This window comes from Myotis nattereri (genome assembly GCF_964212035.1).
Source record: "Myotis nattereri genome assembly, chromosome: 6".
Taxonomy (NCBI): Eukaryota; Metazoa; Chordata; class Mammalia; order Chiroptera; family Vespertilionidae; genus Myotis; species Myotis nattereri.
The window spans coordinates 62,373,987-62,393,571 of NC_138081.1; the positions used below are offsets into that span (position 1 = coordinate 62,373,987).

Genomic DNA, 19,585 nt, shown 5'->3' on the forward strand with positions numbered 1-19,585 from the left:
TGAAATATAGATGAAAACAAGAGGGAATTTGAGAGCAGACACCTCCTCAGACCTTGAAGAAACAGGTTTCACTAAAACTGAGTCTCTTGGTTCAGAAAGATGTAGCCAGGTGTCTTTCATTAGAGAAACGAGATCTGAGGATGTGGGCCGGCCACTGGAGAGGTGAGGGAGCCACTGTAAAGACCCCATTCAAGACAGTCAGGATCCGGATCATGAAGCAAACGGGGGTGGGGTGGGGGTGGGGAGGGAAGCTGAGGGTGACATGCTCACCTCATTTCCTGTGAGCCAGCTAGTTTGGGGCGGGGGTGCAGTTTGATAGGTTAACACAGGGCTTTTCTGTGAGTCATGGCAACCTGCTACACATAACCAAGGGAACACACACTCAAAATCAAGAAAAGTCACAGACTTGGTAAATGGATGTTCAAGAAAACTAAAGCTGAAGGCGCAGCATACCCCAGTTCTCTCCTCTGTGGATCCTTTTCACTATGCAACAAATATATGACTCTGTTTAAAGAAAATTAGTATTAGGACAAGAGTTAACATGGGACTTGATCATAGATATGTAAAGAACTGAACAAACACAGATGAAGAAAATGAATCGCAAAAAGAATTACTCTCCAAAAACAAGGAAAGCGGTAAAACAATTTTGCATAGCTTCCAAGAGATGATTGATAATGTTATCAGTCTCTTTAAAAAAAAAAAAAATGGCGGGGGAGCTCTGCTTTGTAGTTTTTTTTTAATTATATTTTTATTGATTTCAGAGAGGAAGGGGGAGAGAGAGAGAGAGAGAGAGAGAGAGAGAGAGAGAGAGAGAGAATGAGAATGAATCATTGATTGACTGCCTCCTGCACGTCCCCACCTGGGGAGCGAGCCCACAACCCAGGCATATGCCCTTGACCAGAATCGAATCTGGCACCCTTCAGTCCACAGGCTAACGCGGTATCCAAATGAGCCAAACTGGCTAGGACAAGAGCTCTTCTTTGGTTTATAAGAATTCAAATTAGAGATTATAAACCCATGTAAAGAGATGAAAAGTATGCTCGTAGTTATCTGAAAAGAAATGGAGGGAAAGGTATAAATGTGGAGAGGAAAGCCACGTTAGATATGAAAAATAAGAATAAAACAGCTGACAATACAATAAGACTTAGTGGACAGGCTAGAGGAACTCATTCAAAAAGCAGAAGGTAAGAAGATTGGAAAATGATTAGAGAGACTGAGATAGACATGGGCGGTGTGACACTTGTATTCCTGAATCCTCCTCCCGCTCCTCCTCCTTTTAGTAATATCTTACTTTGAAGTAAGTTCCAGCACTCTTCCAAGTGATTTAGACATATTAACTCACTTGATTTTTACATAAATCCACTGAGAATGGAAGAGATCAGAGCCAAAGGAACCAGAAAAAATATTAAGACATAACAGAACACAACTTTCTGAAATAAAGATTTGAATCTGAAGCTCAGATGGACACATTGTATTGCAAAAAAAAAAATTTGATATAGAACATTGCCAACAGTGCTCAGCATTAGAACACTGCGCAGTGCACAGCCCACACCCAGTTAGTAATGGTTGATCACAGGGATAAATGGAAGAAGGTCTCTGGCCACCCAGGCTGAACAAGCAAGTCCCACAAAAGGAGGAGAAGGCGGGCGGCCCCGGCTTTATTAGAGCATCCCTCGGTGCTAGAAGGCAGTCAAGTCACGTCTGTGAAGTCCTAAGTATAAGAAGGACAACCCGACAATCATATCACCCGCCAAGTTGTTCTTCAGTAAAAAGGCAACAGACGTTTCCCAATGTGAGTGAACTCTGGGTCTACAGTGCTAAGGCACTCTCTAGATAATTCATAGATAACAAAGTGATGAGTCAGATTTCAAAACTAAGAAGTGAAGAAGCTATGGTAGACGCATTTGTGGTGAGTATGGACTTTGTTTTCCTATTGAATTAAAAGTAAACAACTCTGAAAATGATGGCTGTGGAATGGAAACCTTGATGATGTCGGAGTCACATAAATAATCAGAAGCGGAATTTGGGAGGAAGCATGAGTGCTAATTACTTCACTTTGTAATAAGGAATAGATTTTTCAGTAGCTACAGCCTGAAATTGAAATATATTGTTTAAAAAGAATGATTTCAGCATCCTAATGTTTTTCATTATTTTTTCTTTTTCTTAACTTCAGAGAAATCTTTTAGAAACTAAAATCTTTTGGGAGGACCCATTCATCTGAAGTTCTACAATCCCTTCAGTTTCACCTCAATTTCTGTTTCTCTGTTAAACTCAAGTAAAATTTATAGTTCATACTTTAAAGTTGCAATGCCATGTATTGTGATCCCATTTATATGTATCCTTTACCTGCCCTTCCTCCAGGTCACCTTTCCATTCTTTCATTCTTTTATCTTTTTATCTGAATATATGCAAAATATGTCTGGATGGTTACTACATATTAATAATATTTGTTTCTGGGTGGTGGGACCCTGGGTGATTTTTTAATCATTTTCTTTGTACTTCCTTATATTGCCTGGCCTTAACAATAATAATAAATATATCATTTTTTTCAAAAATAATGAAGTCATTATTCTGTTAAGAAATTAAGGGTAATGTGGCCGAGAAACTGTTTTACCTTGGAGAAGATGCGTTGGTCAGAATGATTTGGTGGAGTCCCACCTTGTTTGATAGTTTTCATGTAGGAGGCATGTCTCGGGAGATGCAGAAATGGACCCTGTCCTTGAGGAGCTCACGGGCGCATCTGGCTTGTCACTCAGGTGTGGTCTGTGGAAGAGCAGCAGCAGCATTACCTGGGAGCTTGAGAGAATTTAGAATCTCAGGCCCCACCCAAACTTGCTGAATTAGCGTCCGCATCTTTATAACATATCTGGGTGATCTGCATGTGCACAAACGTTGTCAAAGCACTATTCCGTGATTTCTCTCTGCTGAAGGGAGGGAAGGAGAACTGAAAGAAAGGTCCTGGGCATGTAGAAGCAAGGGCACCTCATTCTTTTTATAGATGATAGATAGATAGATAGATAGATAGATAGATAGATAGATAGATAGATTTCAGAGAGGAAGGGAGAGGGAGAGAGAGATAGAAACATCAGTGATGAGAGAGAATCATTGATCGGCTGCCTCCTGCATGCCCCACACTGGAGATCGAGCCTGCAACCCGGGCATATGTCCTGACCAGGAATTGAACCGTGACCTCCTGGTTCATAGGTTGATGCTCAACCACTGAGCCACGCCAGCCAGGCGAGGGCACCTCATTCTGACTGAAGATCACAGCAGGTTTCCTGGCCTTGGGGGTTTGTGTTGCGGCCCAGGGCTGATGTGCAATAGGGGAAGGGATGTGTGCTTTCCTAAAGGAGTAGCAGAGCGAAGGGGGTTTGACCTGGTGGCAGGTGGCCTGGCGCAGCAGGGCATGGACCCTGCGGCCACAGTCTGCGGGGCCCCTGAGGGGCTTTGGGCAGCAGAGAGGCTGGCGGCAGTGTGGGCAACGTGTGGGGAAGGGAGAGCCTGGGCAGAGGTGACATCGGGAAGCAGTTGCGCAGGTCCGGCAGGAGGTGGTGATGTGTGAGCTGGGGCACCGCCTGAGGCGTTGGGGATGGAAAGCAGAGAGTGGGGACCCCGTGGCATCCGTCTGCTCAGAAACGTGCTGTCCAAGAGGCAGGCACAGCCCCGTCTCCTGTGCTCAGACCTCACGATGCAGCAGTGAGGAGGCCTGAGGGCTCTTCACGTGAGGCTCTTGGAAACCGTGCAGCTGCGAAGGTCACGGGAATCATGAAGCTGGGCTTTTACTCTGAGCTCTGGGAATTCAAGCCTAGTGTCACCTTCTTAGTGTAAGAAAACGCTTAGCTCAACATTTGCCCAATTTTCTTTTTATCATAAGTATCCTTTAAAATTTCCTTTTCCAGTTTTACATGTAATTTTTCCCAAATAAAAATAAATGTATGCTTTTTTTCTTAATTCCAAATGCTTCTATTTAGTTGACTTAATATCCAGTTATTGCTCTAAAGCAGGAGGCAACAAACGACAGGCCAGCAGCCAAATGGGACCGGACACCTATGGTTTTTACAGCCCTTGAGCTAAGAATTGTTTATATGGTTTTAAATGGCTACCTTTCTTATTGTTACATTTTTAATCCTCACCCGACCAATGCTTATTGATTTTAGAGAGAGGGGAAGGGGGAGGGGGAGAGAGAGAAAGAAACATCAACTTGTTGCCTCCTGTTCACCCACCAACCGGGAACCCAACCTGCAACCCAGGTCTGTGCCCTGACCTGGAACCAAACCACTACCTCTTGGTGTATGAGACTACACTCCAGGCAACTGAGCCACCTGGCCAGGGCTAAGTCATGACTTTTTAAATGGTCACAAAAGTCCCTACATACCAGCCTCCATTTTGCCACTTGGCGCACAAAAGTGTAAAATATATTCTGTCTGGCCCTTTAAGAAAAAGTTTGCTGACCCCTGATTAAAGAACCTTACTTGTAATGATTGGAAGAACTGTCTGATTATAGCAAAATCTGAATTTTAGAATAGTTTTAAAGAAATAGATTTCATTTGTTATTATTGTTGTTGTTATCATTATCATTATTATTGTCAGTGTGTATTTTATCCAGCAGTAGATGTTGTTAGTGTGACTGATTCATGGATGGGCATTAGTAACTCTGTGTATGGCCTTGCCTTGGCTACAGAGTTTGGTTCCGACTATTCAGAGTGAAACGAGGTCCTTTGTCAATAACTGGGACACATGTGGGCCGCAGACGAGAAGCCTGGGAATGCCAAATCCATTTTGCTTTCCTCAGAACTCCAACCTGATTACAGATGGGACCAAAGGAAGGGCAGACCTAAGAGAATTTCAGAGCGATGGGGCCAAAGCCCTCATCACGCCATGCCTGAAACCCACCCTGGCGCTCACCTTTCTGGTCAGATGAGCCAATAAATTTCCCTTATTGTTTGTCAGTCAGAGGTAGGTTTTTTTTTATTTGTAGATGAAACAACCTTAACAAATAAAATGGAGTTATTTTACCTCTAAGAAGAATTTCACAGAGTAGCTCTAAGGAGTAATTTCTGGAATTGTTTTACCCTTGGAACATCAAAATCATGGAAAAATATATAATTATGGCCTTTAACAACATGGAACAGGAAACTGGGCAGAGGAGCAATTATCCTGGATGACAGCATCAAGATCTAAAACCGGCTGATAGGCAGGAACACTTTACCAAATATAACACTGAAATTCAATAAGAATGAGTTTAAGAAAATGATTAAGGATGAGCTGCATGTGTAAGAAAAGACAAGACCTGGCCAGCACTGTGAAGTGACCACCAAAACCACTAAGACAGTGTCAGGCTGTCCTATTTAGACTCTCACCTCTTTGCTCCTCAGGCCACACCTTCAGCGCCGTGCTGGGTTCCAGACTGTAAAAGGGATCCAGACCAACGGACACTCAGAGTGACTCAACAGGCTGGCAAGAATATGTAAAACCTTACCAAATGAGAAACATTTGAAGGAACGGAGAAGTTTGTCAATGACATCAATGACAGCAGCTGCGGTGACAGTACACACTTAAGTCCTCGCCATGTGCCGGGCACTATGCTGAGCCATTCCACCTGATATCATTTCACCCTCACAACAACCCTATGGGGAGGAGGGCCATTACTTGCCATCCCCTCATACACAGAGGAAACCAACATTTAGGTAAAAATCTTACCTGAGCTCACACAGCCAGTAAGCGGTAGAACCATGGGTGTTAGGTCATAGCTTTAAGTGGTGAACGTACCATCTTTCAAGGATTGCCAAGAAAGATGATTTGTCTCCTGTGGCTCCGATTAGTAGAAACAAAACCAATGGGTAGAAGTTACAGGGAAATAGATTTCCATTGAGTACAAGGCCATCTAGTCTGCTCTTCCTTAGCAAAGAGGGGATTCTTCTCTTTAAGATCATTGACTCAACACAAAATTTTTGGACAGTTCTTCCTCAGTCCTCATCTTCTTGCACCTGTTAATCATAATCATTTTCACAACAGTTTGGGCTACATGGAGCATATTTTATTTCTCTTCTTCCTTTGGAGTCTCTCTCCCCTTTCTGCCCTTTGCCCTTGTTCTGACGGGCTTGTTCCGCGAGTCCGGGGTTTGAGCCAGTCTTCTGAGGCTGCTGCTCCCTGGGCTGCTTTGGTCTCTGACAGAACTCTTGTCCTGATTTCCACATCTCCTTTGCAGATGCTCCATTTTCATCAGAAATCCAATGTGGCAAAACCCAAACTTACTTCACACTTCTAACTGTTCTGCGGCCCACCCTCCCTGTTTTGGGTAGCAGCCCTACTATCCTGTGCCTCCAGGTCTTCCTTGTGTTTGTTTTGCCTGAAATCAATCACTAAATCCTACCGACTTTTCATGTATAGGGTCTCTTGTATTTTTTCTTTCTTGTCCAATCCCATTCTCACCCTCGAAGGACCTTGTTAACCTCTCTCCAAGTCTCCTAAATACTCTTGCTACTGGATACTTCTAAATCTCCTCACCTGCTTGTATAAGAGCCCGTGACAGCTCCTCACCGCCCATTACATCGGTTCCATGGACCCACCCGAAGTTTCAGGCAGCTGTTCCCAATACCTCCCAGCAGAAACCTTCTATCCCTATCTTGCTGGCCGGCGCAGTTCTCCCCTGCCCTGAGAAACAGGCTCCTCACGCCCTCTTTACCTTCACTCATGCTGCTCTCCTCCTGAGAGGAGGTTTTATTCTTTTAAGGCCCACTTTGTGGTCCACATCTTCCTTCTCGGCATCCCTCTAGTTCCTGCACCCACTGAATTTCACCTTCTAGTACTTGTAGAGCAACTCGATTGCAATTTTCCATTTTTAAAAAAGTCCCTTATTTCCTCATAGTAGACTTTAAATTTCTTTAGGGCAACTCATTCGAATGTTCTATCTAGCACTGGACTGCTCAGACAGGTGTTGGTTGACTCAGAACTAAAGAGTGGAATAACAGTGACAACTTATTAAGTTACTCATATGTACCGATCACTGTACTAAATAGAGGCATTGCATTCATTTTTAAGATAAGGAAATCAAGGCCAGGAGGTTAAGTAACGTGCCTAAGGCCACCTAGCTGGTAAGTGTTGGGCCCTGAACTTAGACTCTAGGTAGTTTGTGTGCAGAGCCTGCACATCCAATCGCTGTGCCATGATTGGTCCATTCCAGGCCTGTGCTGTCCTTGAGAATCAGTGTAGTCCAGCACTGCCGCGCTTGTGTATTGATAAGGACCCCCACCCTTGAAATGGGGGTACACAAATGTGGTTTATAGGAAGGCAACCCCATCACTGGCCATGTCCTCAGTGACTTTGAAAGGCCATCCGCTGAAAACGATCTTGCTTGATCGCAACAATTGTTTAGGACAATGATGAAGAGGACCTTGCCTCTATTGTCCTCACACTTTCTGGTTATTTCCAGGGGTGGTAAATATGGAAACCTCCAGCTTCACACCCTGCCAAGCTTGCGGCATTTTTCTCTTTTTGGAGGGTCGCTTTCTTTTTTTTCTATCTTCTCTGAGATCTGCTTCATTTATTTCAACTCTGAGAGTGTGGACAATAAGAATCTCATCCCCATTTCTTCGTTTGATTGGCTAGGAACACCTTGCTACCAGACCTATGTTTTGACCTGAATAAAAATGAAGTAATTTTCTCAGAGTATTAACTAATTCAGTGATGGCGAACCTATGACATGCGTGTCAGAGGTGACACGCGAACTCATTTTTTTTGGTTGATTTTTTTTTGTTAAATGCCATTTAAATATATAAAATAAATATCAAAAATATAAGTCTTTGTTTTACTATGGTTGCAAATGTCAAAAAATTTCTCTATGTGACACGGCACCAGAGTGAAGTTAGGGTTTTTCAAAATGCTGACACGCCGAGCTCAAAAGGTTCGCCATCACTGAACTAATTAGACATTTTGAAAAAGGTTAGTTTGATCTTTTCTTTCGTATGATAAGATCAAGTGTTAGAGAAAAAGGACCTATTTACGGAAAAAATTATATTTGGAGAAGCTAAGCCTTGGGGCAGTAGGAAAGGTCAAGCAAGACCAGCACTGGACATTCATGGACATCTCACGTCACAGGAAGCAGGAGCAACGGACACACAGATGGATGTCCGTGGGTAACCCTGGCCCCATGTATGTACACTCCTTATGGCTTTCAGAGCAAATTTTATATTTGATGAATAAAATTTTGTTTCAAAACTTTCACTATTCTCTCAGCGTTTTGTGCTTTTTTTTTTTTTTTTTTTGGTCTTGGAATTTTATACAGATATTTCAAAGTAAGTACTTTTAAGTTTCAGCTCTACCTAAAGAGAAATTATATCCTTCACAGACCATCTCTATATTAAATGTAACCTTAATTTAAAAAGAAAGAGGTATACTAGTACAATCCCGCATTGGCTAGCCATCACTCTTTTATTTGTAATATAAAATATTTTGTTATCTAGGACTGCCTAAATTTAGCTTCAGTTTTTTTTAACATTTAAATTATGTTTAAAAATAAAACATTTCCAGAAAATATTCATTTAATTTTTAAAAAGGAAACAGGGCACTGTGATGGGAAAGAGCAGTGAATTGGAAATTATAAGACTTGGGCTCTAGATCTGACCTTGCTCCATGACCTTGGGAACATCTGATGAATTTGGGAACTTTTTTGGGGGGAGGGGGGGTCTGGAGGGAGGAGAGAGAGAGAGAGAGATTGCTCCCAGCTCTTAAATGCTAGGCTTTTGTAATTCAAGCATAGAGGAGTTCTTTCTTATTCTCACAGTGACCTCTTGTGGTCAAATCCTTTTTTATTTGCAAAGTCAACTTTGGGTTTATTTTTGTTATTTCTAGTAACTATATTTCATATTGTTAAGCAAATATGGCTTGTTTTCAAAAGGTGAATCTGATTGGAAATTAGAGGCTGATTAAACTGGGATCTGGGTTACCCTGTGGCTTCCTCAGAAACTGCATGGCCGACTCCCGACACCTACAGAAGAGGAATGCAATGGTTTTGCGCTGAGTGCTGTGTGTGTTCCTCTTCCTCCTAGGGACCAGGGGAAGAGGCGCCCGAGGGCCTCCTCATGCCCCAACAGCTCGGACCTGAGCAGGCTGGGAGCCAGAGCAGGTGAGGTGCTTGTGTGCTTAGAGGTCCCCAACATTCCTTCACCTGCTGCAGAAAGAAGCGTCTGCACTGAAGACATCTGATGTTGGCTCACTGTTTGAAAACTCCAGGAACTTTGCTCAGCTTGGTCACACAGCAACATTTATTTTTATAACTTTTTTTTATTTTCACAACAGTCTTACCATTCTTACCATTCTTCCAGCTCAAATATAGGTTACACTCTTAATGAAATTATTTTGTAAAAGCGTTTGGAAAGTTTCAAACCATGACATCAACATAGTTATTGAGTTCAAAACTTTGGTTCAAAATTGTTACTCACTTAAACGAAACTATACCAACTATATGAAGACAGCTCTTCGGGTGTTTAAACTAGTAGAGAAAAATATGTGGCAATATTAGTCACAGACTAGAAATGATACACAATGTATCATGCCATGGAAAATTGCAATTAGAAAAATGAACTAGACTACATTTAAAATATTGAATGAAATGAGTATAAGCATAACATGACATGAAAAATTGAGTTGCAAAAATAATGATATATGTTGTTTTTGGATATAGATCCATGTTGTAAACCTGCTCAAGCATGATAAAAATAAGCACCTGGTTTAGAATGGTGGTAACCCTCAGGGGGAGAGAGAGTGGGGAGAGCAGGTGCGGGGAGACATACAGAGGGCATCAACTATGTCTGTAACATTGTGGTTCTTTAAAAGAAGGAGGAAGATGAAACTATGGTTAATATTTGACCAAAGGAGTCTGGGGCATGCAGGTGTTTGTTATATTCTTTGTACTTTTATTATATACATGAAATTTTATGAAACCAAACTATTATTAAGTTCAAAAATGTTTTTATTATCTCCAACACTAATTCCTTATCAATAAAATGACTTTTGTGGCCGATGAGAATTTCTATAGTACTCGGGGAAATCTTAGATAGGCTCATTTCCATATCAGCATTGTTGCTGAGGCGTTTACATTTCCATGCTAAAAACACCAGCCAATAAACACTGCGTCAAGTTTTTGTGTCCAGAGCTCAAAGTTGTGGTTTAGAGCTATAACCACTGAGACAGCAAAATCTTCAAAAAACATGCTGAAATTTCTGCTTGACTTACCCAATTTCCTGTTGAATCGTAATTTTTCTATTTAGCAAACCTAGGTAAAAGTGCTTTCTGAAATATTAGCTTGTTGCTCACGACTGAGACAGACTTTATTTTTTTGTGTGGCTCTTAAAAAGGAATCATTATGAGCCCATGCTTCAGTTCCTAGTTAGTGTGTAGCCTGGGATTTGTGTGGGGAGCAGAGCTGGAGGAGGTGGGCGAGGGCGGAGATGTGGAGAGCCTGGAGCTGGAGACAGCTGCTCACGCAGGGGTCCCTAGGAGGGAGTGGGGAGCAAACCCTTACACGACAGTGCCCAGTTAACTTCCGTTCTGAGAGCAAACACACCCCAGAAACATTCAGACAGGCCTGTGAGGACCTTTCCTTTCTGAAGGTCAAACAAACTGTTCTGTGATTTCTGGCTCAGCCCTGTAATCCGACTCTTCCCGGGATGAACGTTACCAGTTCTGTTTGTCCTGAGAAAAGGGGGTGGACAGTCCTGGTTCTCACAGAGCCATTCTATTACAGAGCATGTTGCATAGGCGGTAAACATGCTGATGTGAGCTCACTGGACTTGAGATTTGTGTGTCTAGTAAATTTAAGGGCATCATAAATGTTGGTTGATGCAATTATTTGTCTCACATTATCTTTTGGCTTTTGGCTTGATATATGTTGATTTTATTCATATACTTTGGACTCTGAAGATGTCATATCCCTGGGAATATGAACAGCTGTGTTTTCTATACTGCTTGAATATTCAGGTTTACTTTTAGAATCCATATTTGTAATTTATCAGAGTTATGGCAGACTCATGAGAGTCATGATCCCAAAGATGGTGACGGTGGCCTGTAATCTTTTATCTGCAGTTCTGAAATACCTAAAGCTCTGAAAGCTGACATATTTTGCAAGCCCCTTTAGTGACAATGCCTGAGCTGTACTGATCCCAGGCCAGTGTAGTCTTGGTTCCACTAGTGTGAATAGTCACATATTTTGCTACCAGGGGGCTGCCCCAGAGGACCCTACTGGGGGTGGTATGTAAAATGCAGTGTGTGCACCCTATTGCCTTACTAAAATGCAAAGTTTTCTGCATCCCAAACCACATCTGGTCCCAAAGTCTTTGGATAAGGGATTGTAAGCCTCTACTGATATGAGCTGATTTTTTTTCCATTTCAACTATGTGTTTTGTGTGAATTCTCGCTTACAGATGATATGAAACCTTGCGATTAAAACTAGTGACAGCCCCTTCACTGCTTAGTTACAGCTTGTGGACAACCCCTTTTGTCTACTTTTGCTGCTCACATGCCCTACCTGCCCAGCGCGTGTCAGCCCCTCCTGGTATTAGGAAGGTTTAATAAAAGGTGAGCTTAGTCTCGCTGCAACTGGGAGTGGCTGTTTGCAGCAGGGAGTGCACTGGGGCAAGGCCTGTGAGCTGGGCGCATAGGTAACGGGTATAGCTTTCCTGCCTCCCAGCGTCATCACCTCACTTAATAGGCATCACATATATTCTGTTCAAGAGTAATACAAGCATGTGAGGAGTTTTGAAAAATACAACAGAGCACGTAAAAGGCCTTAATAAGCCATAATCCCAGCACTTGAGATGACCATTGTCATCCCATTTTACAGAGGAATAGCAAAGAGACTTGCCCAACGTGAACCTGCTCATAGGTGGCAGAGCTAGGACTCACACCCAGACAGTACCTCCAGAATCTGTGCTCCTCAAGAGCCTCCCTGATCAGCTTGTCCATTTTTTAGTTGAAACAACCTAAATGTGTACAGGCCACGCACCTTTCTTTTCAAATATATTGTTAAGTTGATTTCAGAGAGGAAGGGAGAGAGAGGGAGAGAGAAACATCAGTGATGCGAGAGAATCGTTGATCTGCTGCCTCCTGCATACCCCTCACTGGGGATGGAGCCCACAACCTGGGCATGTGCCCTGACTGGGAATCAAACCTCTCTCTCTCTCTGCTCATTCTGTGACATTTTTTAGGGTCCAGGCACCCACTATGTGGTCACTTAATTGGTATTGGGGAGAGCACAGATTTCCTGATCCAAACCAGATGTGGTGCCCCCTCCAGCTCGACTGTCAGTGTCTCAGATCTTGGGATAATTCCTTGTGAAATGTAATCATGGTTTACAGTTTCTAATATGATTTGCATTTCCCCTCAAAGTTACCTTTTAGTTTGCTGATTGGCTGCAGGGCAGAATAGCATAGAGGTCAAGTACAAAGACGATGGGTCTATTTGACACTGGGCAGGTAACTTACGATGCCTGAACCCCACTTTCTGCATGTGGAAAATGGGGACAATTTGGGAACCTCCTCATTGCATTGTTACAGAAATTAAAGGTGGGCCTGCTGCACCCGACATACATGACGAATGGTCGCTCCACTTCTCTGCAGGCTGCCTCTCCAGGCGGCATCCATCATGATGTGCTGTATCATACAGCCTGATACACCTCAGACACGATGACCTGTTTGTTTTTTTAATCAGGAGAAGAAATTGCTATTTATTGAGTGTTATGCTGGGCACTGGGCTCAGAGCTTTGCCTGCGTCATGTCTTGTAACTCACACAAAACCCTGAAGGCAAATGATCTGACCTCTGCTTTGCTGGTGAGGCTTAGAAAGAATGAGAAACTGGCCCCTGGTCACCCGATGCATCAATAATGAAGTTGAATTTCAATTGAGATTTGGCAGCACCCAAAGCCCACATTTTTCCCACCCCCACCCCCATCCCCCACCAAATTAACTTGGCCCCCAATGCTGTGGACATTTTATTTTATACTAAAGGCCCGATGCACGAAATTCATGCAAGGGGCTCGGCCCTTGCAGCCCTCGCAGCCCCGGCTTTGTCTGGAAGGTCGTCCGAACAGTCATTCTGCTGTTTGGTCTAATTAGCATATTAGCTCTTTATTTTATAGGATAGGGCAGAAAATCCCTGCAAACCTCCCTGTTGTAAAACTTTCCATTAAATGTTTTCAAGATCTTTATTCTTTACCTAGCTATAGTTTTCTATTTATTCTGCTTTAGAGAGGGATAAGTTTAAGTGAAAATAACTCAAAACTGTTTGCCTTACTGACAATAATTTCAACATTTACAAAGCTTAAGATTTTATGAAGTATCCCAATCGGAATTTTACCTGATCTTATTGGAGTTTCATTTGGGGTGATTTGATTAGAAGACATGTAGTTCTAAATAGTGTTCGTCGAGCTTTGGGGGCAAAATGTAATTTAATTCTAGAGTTTACTATTCTTAGTGACAAATAGCAGAGGCTTTTGACGATGCTCCAGTTATAACTCTTTTCAGTGCTCTTTCCCCTGCTCTGGGTTTCTTTTGCAGGTTCAAAAGCTGACCTGCAAGAAAAGGATACAGAAATGGAAGTAGACGATGTCTTTTGGAATACCAGGATAGTGCCAATTTTGCACAAATTAGAGAAAGGTAATAAAGTATTTTTTTGTTTTAAATCAGAAATATCTGTGGTTATATATATGTCCCCATTGCCCTGATGTTTTTAGTATGCTTTGACTATCATTTCCATGAACTCATTAAAAAACAAATGAAGCCATCTACCTATTTACCCAGGACTATATGTAAACCTAATTTTTAATGAGGAAAATTGTACTTTTAAGTGCAGCAAGAGAGTCTACTTGTAAAATCCCCCTTGGGATATATATTTATTTTCACCTCTTCTGCCCACAGGGATGCTGGTTTGAGCTCTTTAGGGTGGCAGTTAAGCAAGAAAGTGAAAGATTGAAACAGATTGCAGGTCTCTGAAACTTGGCTAAGTCTCATAGACTGGCGTCCTGGGCAGCTGTGCCCCTGGTTTTCTAGATCCAAATGCATATGTCCTACTCTCCTTAGTTAGAGCACACCTGTCAGGGGTGCCTCTCGGAGCAGGAAGTGTTGTGGGGTGTGCACTCTGGAGTGGCCGGCAGTGAAGGCCCACGATCAACAGGCCTCTGCAGATGTGACCTGTGGGGAGTTTGCCAGTCAGGGGAATGGCCCCCACCTCCTTCCTCTCTCCGCTGCTCGGGGAGTCCATTTCTGAGGTTGGAACAGGCTCCCGTGGAGCTGCAGCCATGGCCCGGGGCTGAGCTCAGTGCCTGGCACAACAGCACACAGTAGGCCTTCACTAGCAATTGTGGGATGAGTGCCCCTGAGATGAGCAAGACAGCATGGCAGCCACAGGAAGAGGCTCAGGGGAAGTGGGGAAGTGAGTCCTCCCCAGCAGCCACACCGAACAGGGAAGCCGTGCAGACCCACTCCCTAACAGGCCACATGAGCTCTTGGCCGTGCTCAGGTTGATGTGGGAGGCATGCACATCGGGGGACTCACCTGACCTCGGTGCAGGTGCTCCTCACCTGCCAGGTGAGGGGTGAGTGAGACCAGGTCCTCACCCGAGTCCACTGCCGCTCAAATCCCTGAGAATAAGAAGTTCTGATGTGGTCCCTCTAGAGCTCCTCATCTTCACCCTCTTGTTGGCAGGCCTGTTAACCTCAGCCCTGACTTTAGGAGATGCGGGCCTAAGCTAGTGAGGGAGCACGTAGTCAGGTAGGAGTTCAACAAGCAAGCTCACGGGGAGGCACCCAGCGGGGGAGGGGCTGGCGGTGCAGGGGCCTCTCTCGGAGGGAGACTTCAGCCTGAGGATCCCAGGAGGTTCTGCGGGCTCTGCCCCATGGGCCCCCGCAGGAGCTAACAGGGCCTTGGGATTTGAAATGTGGACGAACCGCCCTTCTCAGAAGGATTAGACGCTAAAGTAGGATGTGTCTTCCACAGACAACTTTAATAGCAAAAGGGGCAGGCTGGGTTACTTGATCCTTTGAGATTCTTTTTCTTTTTCTTTTTCTTTTTTTTTTGACATAATTTTAGGCTTATAGAAAAGTTGCAAGCACAGTACAAAGAAATCCTGTGTGCTCTTCCCCCAGATTCCCCAGATATTAACATTTTACCACATTTGCTTCATCAGTCTCTCTCTCTTTCTTCCTCCCTCTTGCTCTTTTTCTCTGATACCCCCCTCCTGCCCCCCGCTACACACACACACATACACATTGCTTTTCCTTTTTTAAACGCTTTGAGAACAAGTTGCTGACATGATGTCCCGTATCCCTAAGTACTCTGGTATATCGTTTTTTAGAAACAAGGGCCTTCTGTGATATACCTGGAAATTACCATGCAGCACTACATGAACCTCATTCAGATTTTTGCCAGTTATCCTCATAATTTTCTTTATAGAAAAAGAAAATTGCGATCACAAGTTCCAATTATTTGTCACATCTCCTTCATGATCTTGGCATGTTTGAGGAGTCCACTCTAATTGTTTATGGACTGCCCCACAAATTGGGTTTGTCTGATAGTGTCTCACAATTAGATCCAGGTTAGGCATTTGGGGCAGGTCTATGGGATGGGTGGTGCTATGTCCTCAGTGCATCCTATTAGGAGGCATGTGATGCTGACTTGGTCCATTGCTGGGGAGGTGAACTCTGACCACTTGAGGAAGTTGGTGTCTGCCGACTTTAACAGCAAAAGGGGCAGAGCTGGGTTACTTGATCCTTTGAGATTCGTTTTCTTTTTTTACTTTTTGACATAATTTTAGGCTTATAGAGAAGTTGCAAGCATAGTACAAAGATATCCTGTATGTTCTTCCCCCAGGTCCCCCAGATACTACATAAGCCTTTCAGGAAGTGAGTCTGCACGACTTATAGTTTTTCTACTGTAAAATCACTATTTCCCCTCTTGTAATTAATAAGTATCTTATGGGGGAGGGGTACTTTGAGATGATGTTGTTTTATATCATTCATCAAACTTTCACTCCCTAGCTTTAGCCCCTTAAAAATCTTGATAGCTCTTAGATGCAAGTTGTGTTTTGAGGCTCTGTGGCATGGATAACAAGCCAACTGGTATCAAGTGTTCATTTGATCAATCATTTTAAAACTTGGCCCTTGAGCCTTATTTTTTAATTTTAAGCTGAAACAGATGCCCTTGAGTAGAACCCACCAGGTTGAAGGCTTGGTGGAGGGGGCATTAGGGGAATGCCTTGAAGTCTGAACCCACTGGCCTCGGGTTTGAAGAGACTGCCAGTTACAGAAGAAGAAAACAACGAGACAAAAGTGTTTTTCACAATAGAGCTCAGGTCTTTCCCTGCATTTAAAGTCAGTCTAAGTCATTTCCCATCAATTCATTTATTGAAATGCATAACTGAAAGGCATTGAAGGTTACTTCGCTATTGAGGTTTTAAATTTTTTCTTAGATGTTATTGTTGAAAAGAGCTAAAAATGGCCTGAGTCATTTCCTTCTGCAGGCGCACACTTCCTCTATGTGGGCTTTTAAGAGCACATTATGGTATTTATTTAAGATTGGTTTCCTAGTTTTAAATTTTGTGATGGAATCTATCAGAGATAATATTTTTCAACGGAATACTGTGGACCTTGGATCCGTGTATTTCTCCTCACATTCCGTGTCTGCTTTTCTCCCTTACATGCCTGTTAGTGTGGCTGCCACTTTAAGAGATGGCTTTCCTCAGACTTCTAATTACAAAATGAAGTGTTCTAGTCTCCCTGCTTCCTAACAAAAGTCTCTTTTCATATTCTCCCCTTTCCTAATAACCACCTCCAAATCATGGTGGGTGTGGGGACATTTTAAGATTTTGTTTCATTTGAGCCTCTGTTCTCACTAATGAGCATTATTCTCACAAAAAAAAATATCGATCATTGTTTTTAACAACAGATATATTAGGAAATGAGTATGTATTAGACTATGTCACAGGCTGTCGGTACAGTATTCTCACTGCTCCATGCACGATTGATACAAACGTGTGAGACAGGATTCCTGCTCCTTAGCATGGCGTCTGTTGGAGGGCACTGGACATATCACACAACATCATCTACAGAGCTGTGGAAATAATAGTACAAGATAGCATTTGTTGTATTTGGATTAGCGCACCTTTTCTGGATGAGCCAGAACGTCAACAGAGCCTTGAAGAGCCAGAATCAGTAGGAACAGGGAGAAGAACATTCTAGGCCAGTAGACTTCGCCCCAAGGGATTAGCGATGGGGATGTGAATGGTCTGCTTCCATGAGCCCACACAGAGCCCTGGCTGAGGGGGAGGCCTTTAGAACAAAGGAGACCAACCAAAGTGGGTTCCATTCCACTCGTTAACATGCTCTCCTAAAGACGGTGTGTGCTAGGCAAGCTCACTGACTGGTTAGTAAACAAGTTGACATGGTAAGAGATGCAGCAATGAGATGAAAAGAAATTGGGTAGATGAAAGTGCTAAGAGAGGGGAAGGGCCTCGTTGAGGCATTTGAAGATGTCCGGGGAGATAATTATGGGGTTTTCACTTATACTGTCTGTGCTGGACACACTTGAAAACTTGACCCTAATTAGTCAGTGCTGCCTGCCTCTCTTTGCCCTGACAGAGGAAGACGCTGAACTGCTTTGTGCTGCTTGCACACAACTCCATCGCACTTTAGAGGAAGAAAACATGCTTGGAAAGAAATTCAGGAGAAGGAGTCATCTCCTGAAGACCCTGTATAAACTAGTTGATGTTGGCTCAGACCCGCTCAGCCTTAAACTGGCAAAACTTATTCTGGCAGTAAGTTTTTCTTCCCTCTGGTCTCGTAGACGGTAGCACATGAAAGTGTTGTTTAATGCTCTGCTGGTAAATACCACCAAATTGGTTAGCAATGCGGTGTGTTCATTTAGAATGTTGAAAGAAGTTCAGGTACTAAACCGATATCCCAGAATTTGACTAGAATGTACTAAGGAACTAAGGCTGAGGACCCAGAAAATGTTCTAATGAATTCTAACATGTGGACTGTGGCTGGGTTAGGAAACGGGACAATAGGCAAACACATTCAAGACAGCTGCTCTGATGACCTGACTGGAGCTCAGGATGGATGTGCAGGCGGCGGTTTCTGCCCTGCAGTTTCTGCCAGGCGCTCGGCTTGCCACGGCATTTAATCAATAACTTAAGATGACTTGGGCCCGGGGCACAAGGGCCAGCTGCTTTGTGAGCCAGCGTGAAGCAGAGAAACAGCTGCATGCGGTCGTGGGAAGGTGGTCACAGATGGCTCCTGAGAGGTGTTGGAAGAAAAGGCCAGACGCCACATAAAAGCGTAAAAATTCTGTCTCAAACAAAATGATATCATTGTATGAGGGGACCACCTTGTTGTCATAGCCATAAACAGTTGGAACCAAAAGATAAGGCACAAGTATTATAGAATGTTCTGAGAGAGCCGCTAAAACAAACGAAGCTTTGTCTACCCAGTTTCATAAAAGTAAAAGCTACTAGGGTAACAGCCCATAACTTATACCATTTAAAGTCTTAAAGCACACAGCGAGAGTAAGCGCTGGCATACTTACTGACAGTGAGGAAGCGTGTCCACCGTTTCTTCTTGTGATGTCTTTCATGCAGCAAAATATTCTGACTGTATGTCCAGTGTAGTTTTTTTTGGAGCAGCTACAGTTTTATTTAAGCTGTCATCCCAAACTGTTCACCCTCCCTGTAAAAACTGTGATATGACATATGACTCAGAAAGCAGCCCTTCTTTGAAATAGTGATGTCAGTAGTATTTGAATCCCTTTTCATTGATGATAATTGATCAATCGCTTTAGTGAAACAAAAGGAGCATAAACCACAGGGAGGACTTCCGAAGTCAAAGCTGTTAGTGGAGGTGAAAGGACGTCAGCGTGCTTGTCCGGCTCCCTCTCGGGCCCTGGATCTGGGTCACTGTCTGGCCCAGGATGGCCCCGGTGTGAGGCTGGAGGGCCCTGCCGGTGTAGCTGCCCGCTCCCAGGATGGCCTTTGGTTTCCTACCTAGATCCTAGGCATTTGTCCAGGCCACGCCAACGAAATTAGTAAGCCAGAGAGAAAGAGAGAGACAGAAAATGCCATGAATTTGTTAATGCATTGCAGAGAAAGTGTTATTTTGGTTATTGAAGGTGCCATTCAAATTAATTGTACACATGGCACAAGCTAACTGTTTTAGAGCAAAAAGCTCAGTGACCTGCCCGGCAGTGAGCATGCTCCGAATGAAACGTGTGTTAGATGGCGCCCTCTCTGTGACTGGCTGCCTCGCAGAATCGGGCAGGGCTCGCTGGGCTACACTCTGGAGCGCAGAGACGGTAGGCTGGCCCCTCTGATGAGCTCTGAGCCCACGAGGTCAGGAAGGACCTTCAAGGCCATCGGGTCCAACGTCCCCTCTGCCTCCTGACTCTCCTGTCATGTCCCAGGCAAGACGTTGTTTTGCTTAGGCCTCGGTGATGGGGTTCTACGTAAATTTTAAAAAGATCACATAACCAATGGACATAAGACACTGGGGGGTAGGGGAGGCCAGGGGATTGTCAAGGATGGGGGAAAAAAGGAGACATATGT

General features: G+C 43.7%; 1 protein-coding gene across 1 annotated transcript in view; it reads left to right on the plus strand.

Annotated features, from left to right (window-relative positions):
* The window catches only part of ARMC2 (armadillo repeat containing 2), a gene marked incomplete at its 3' end in the record, with an annotated part of 87,545 nt that overhangs the window by 20,884 nt on the left and 47,076 nt on the right, over positions 1 to 19,585 (plus strand). Inside the window, exons 5-7 of the mRNA XM_081094861.1 lie at positions 9,048 to 9,124; positions 13,552 to 13,650; positions 17,628 to 17,803. Of these exons, the coding sequence (XP_080950987.1) occupies positions 9,048 to 9,124; positions 13,552 to 13,650; positions 17,628 to 17,803 (352 nt within the window). The remainder of the gene's footprint in view (positions 1 to 9,047; positions 9,125 to 13,551; positions 13,651 to 17,627; positions 17,804 to 19,585) is intronic.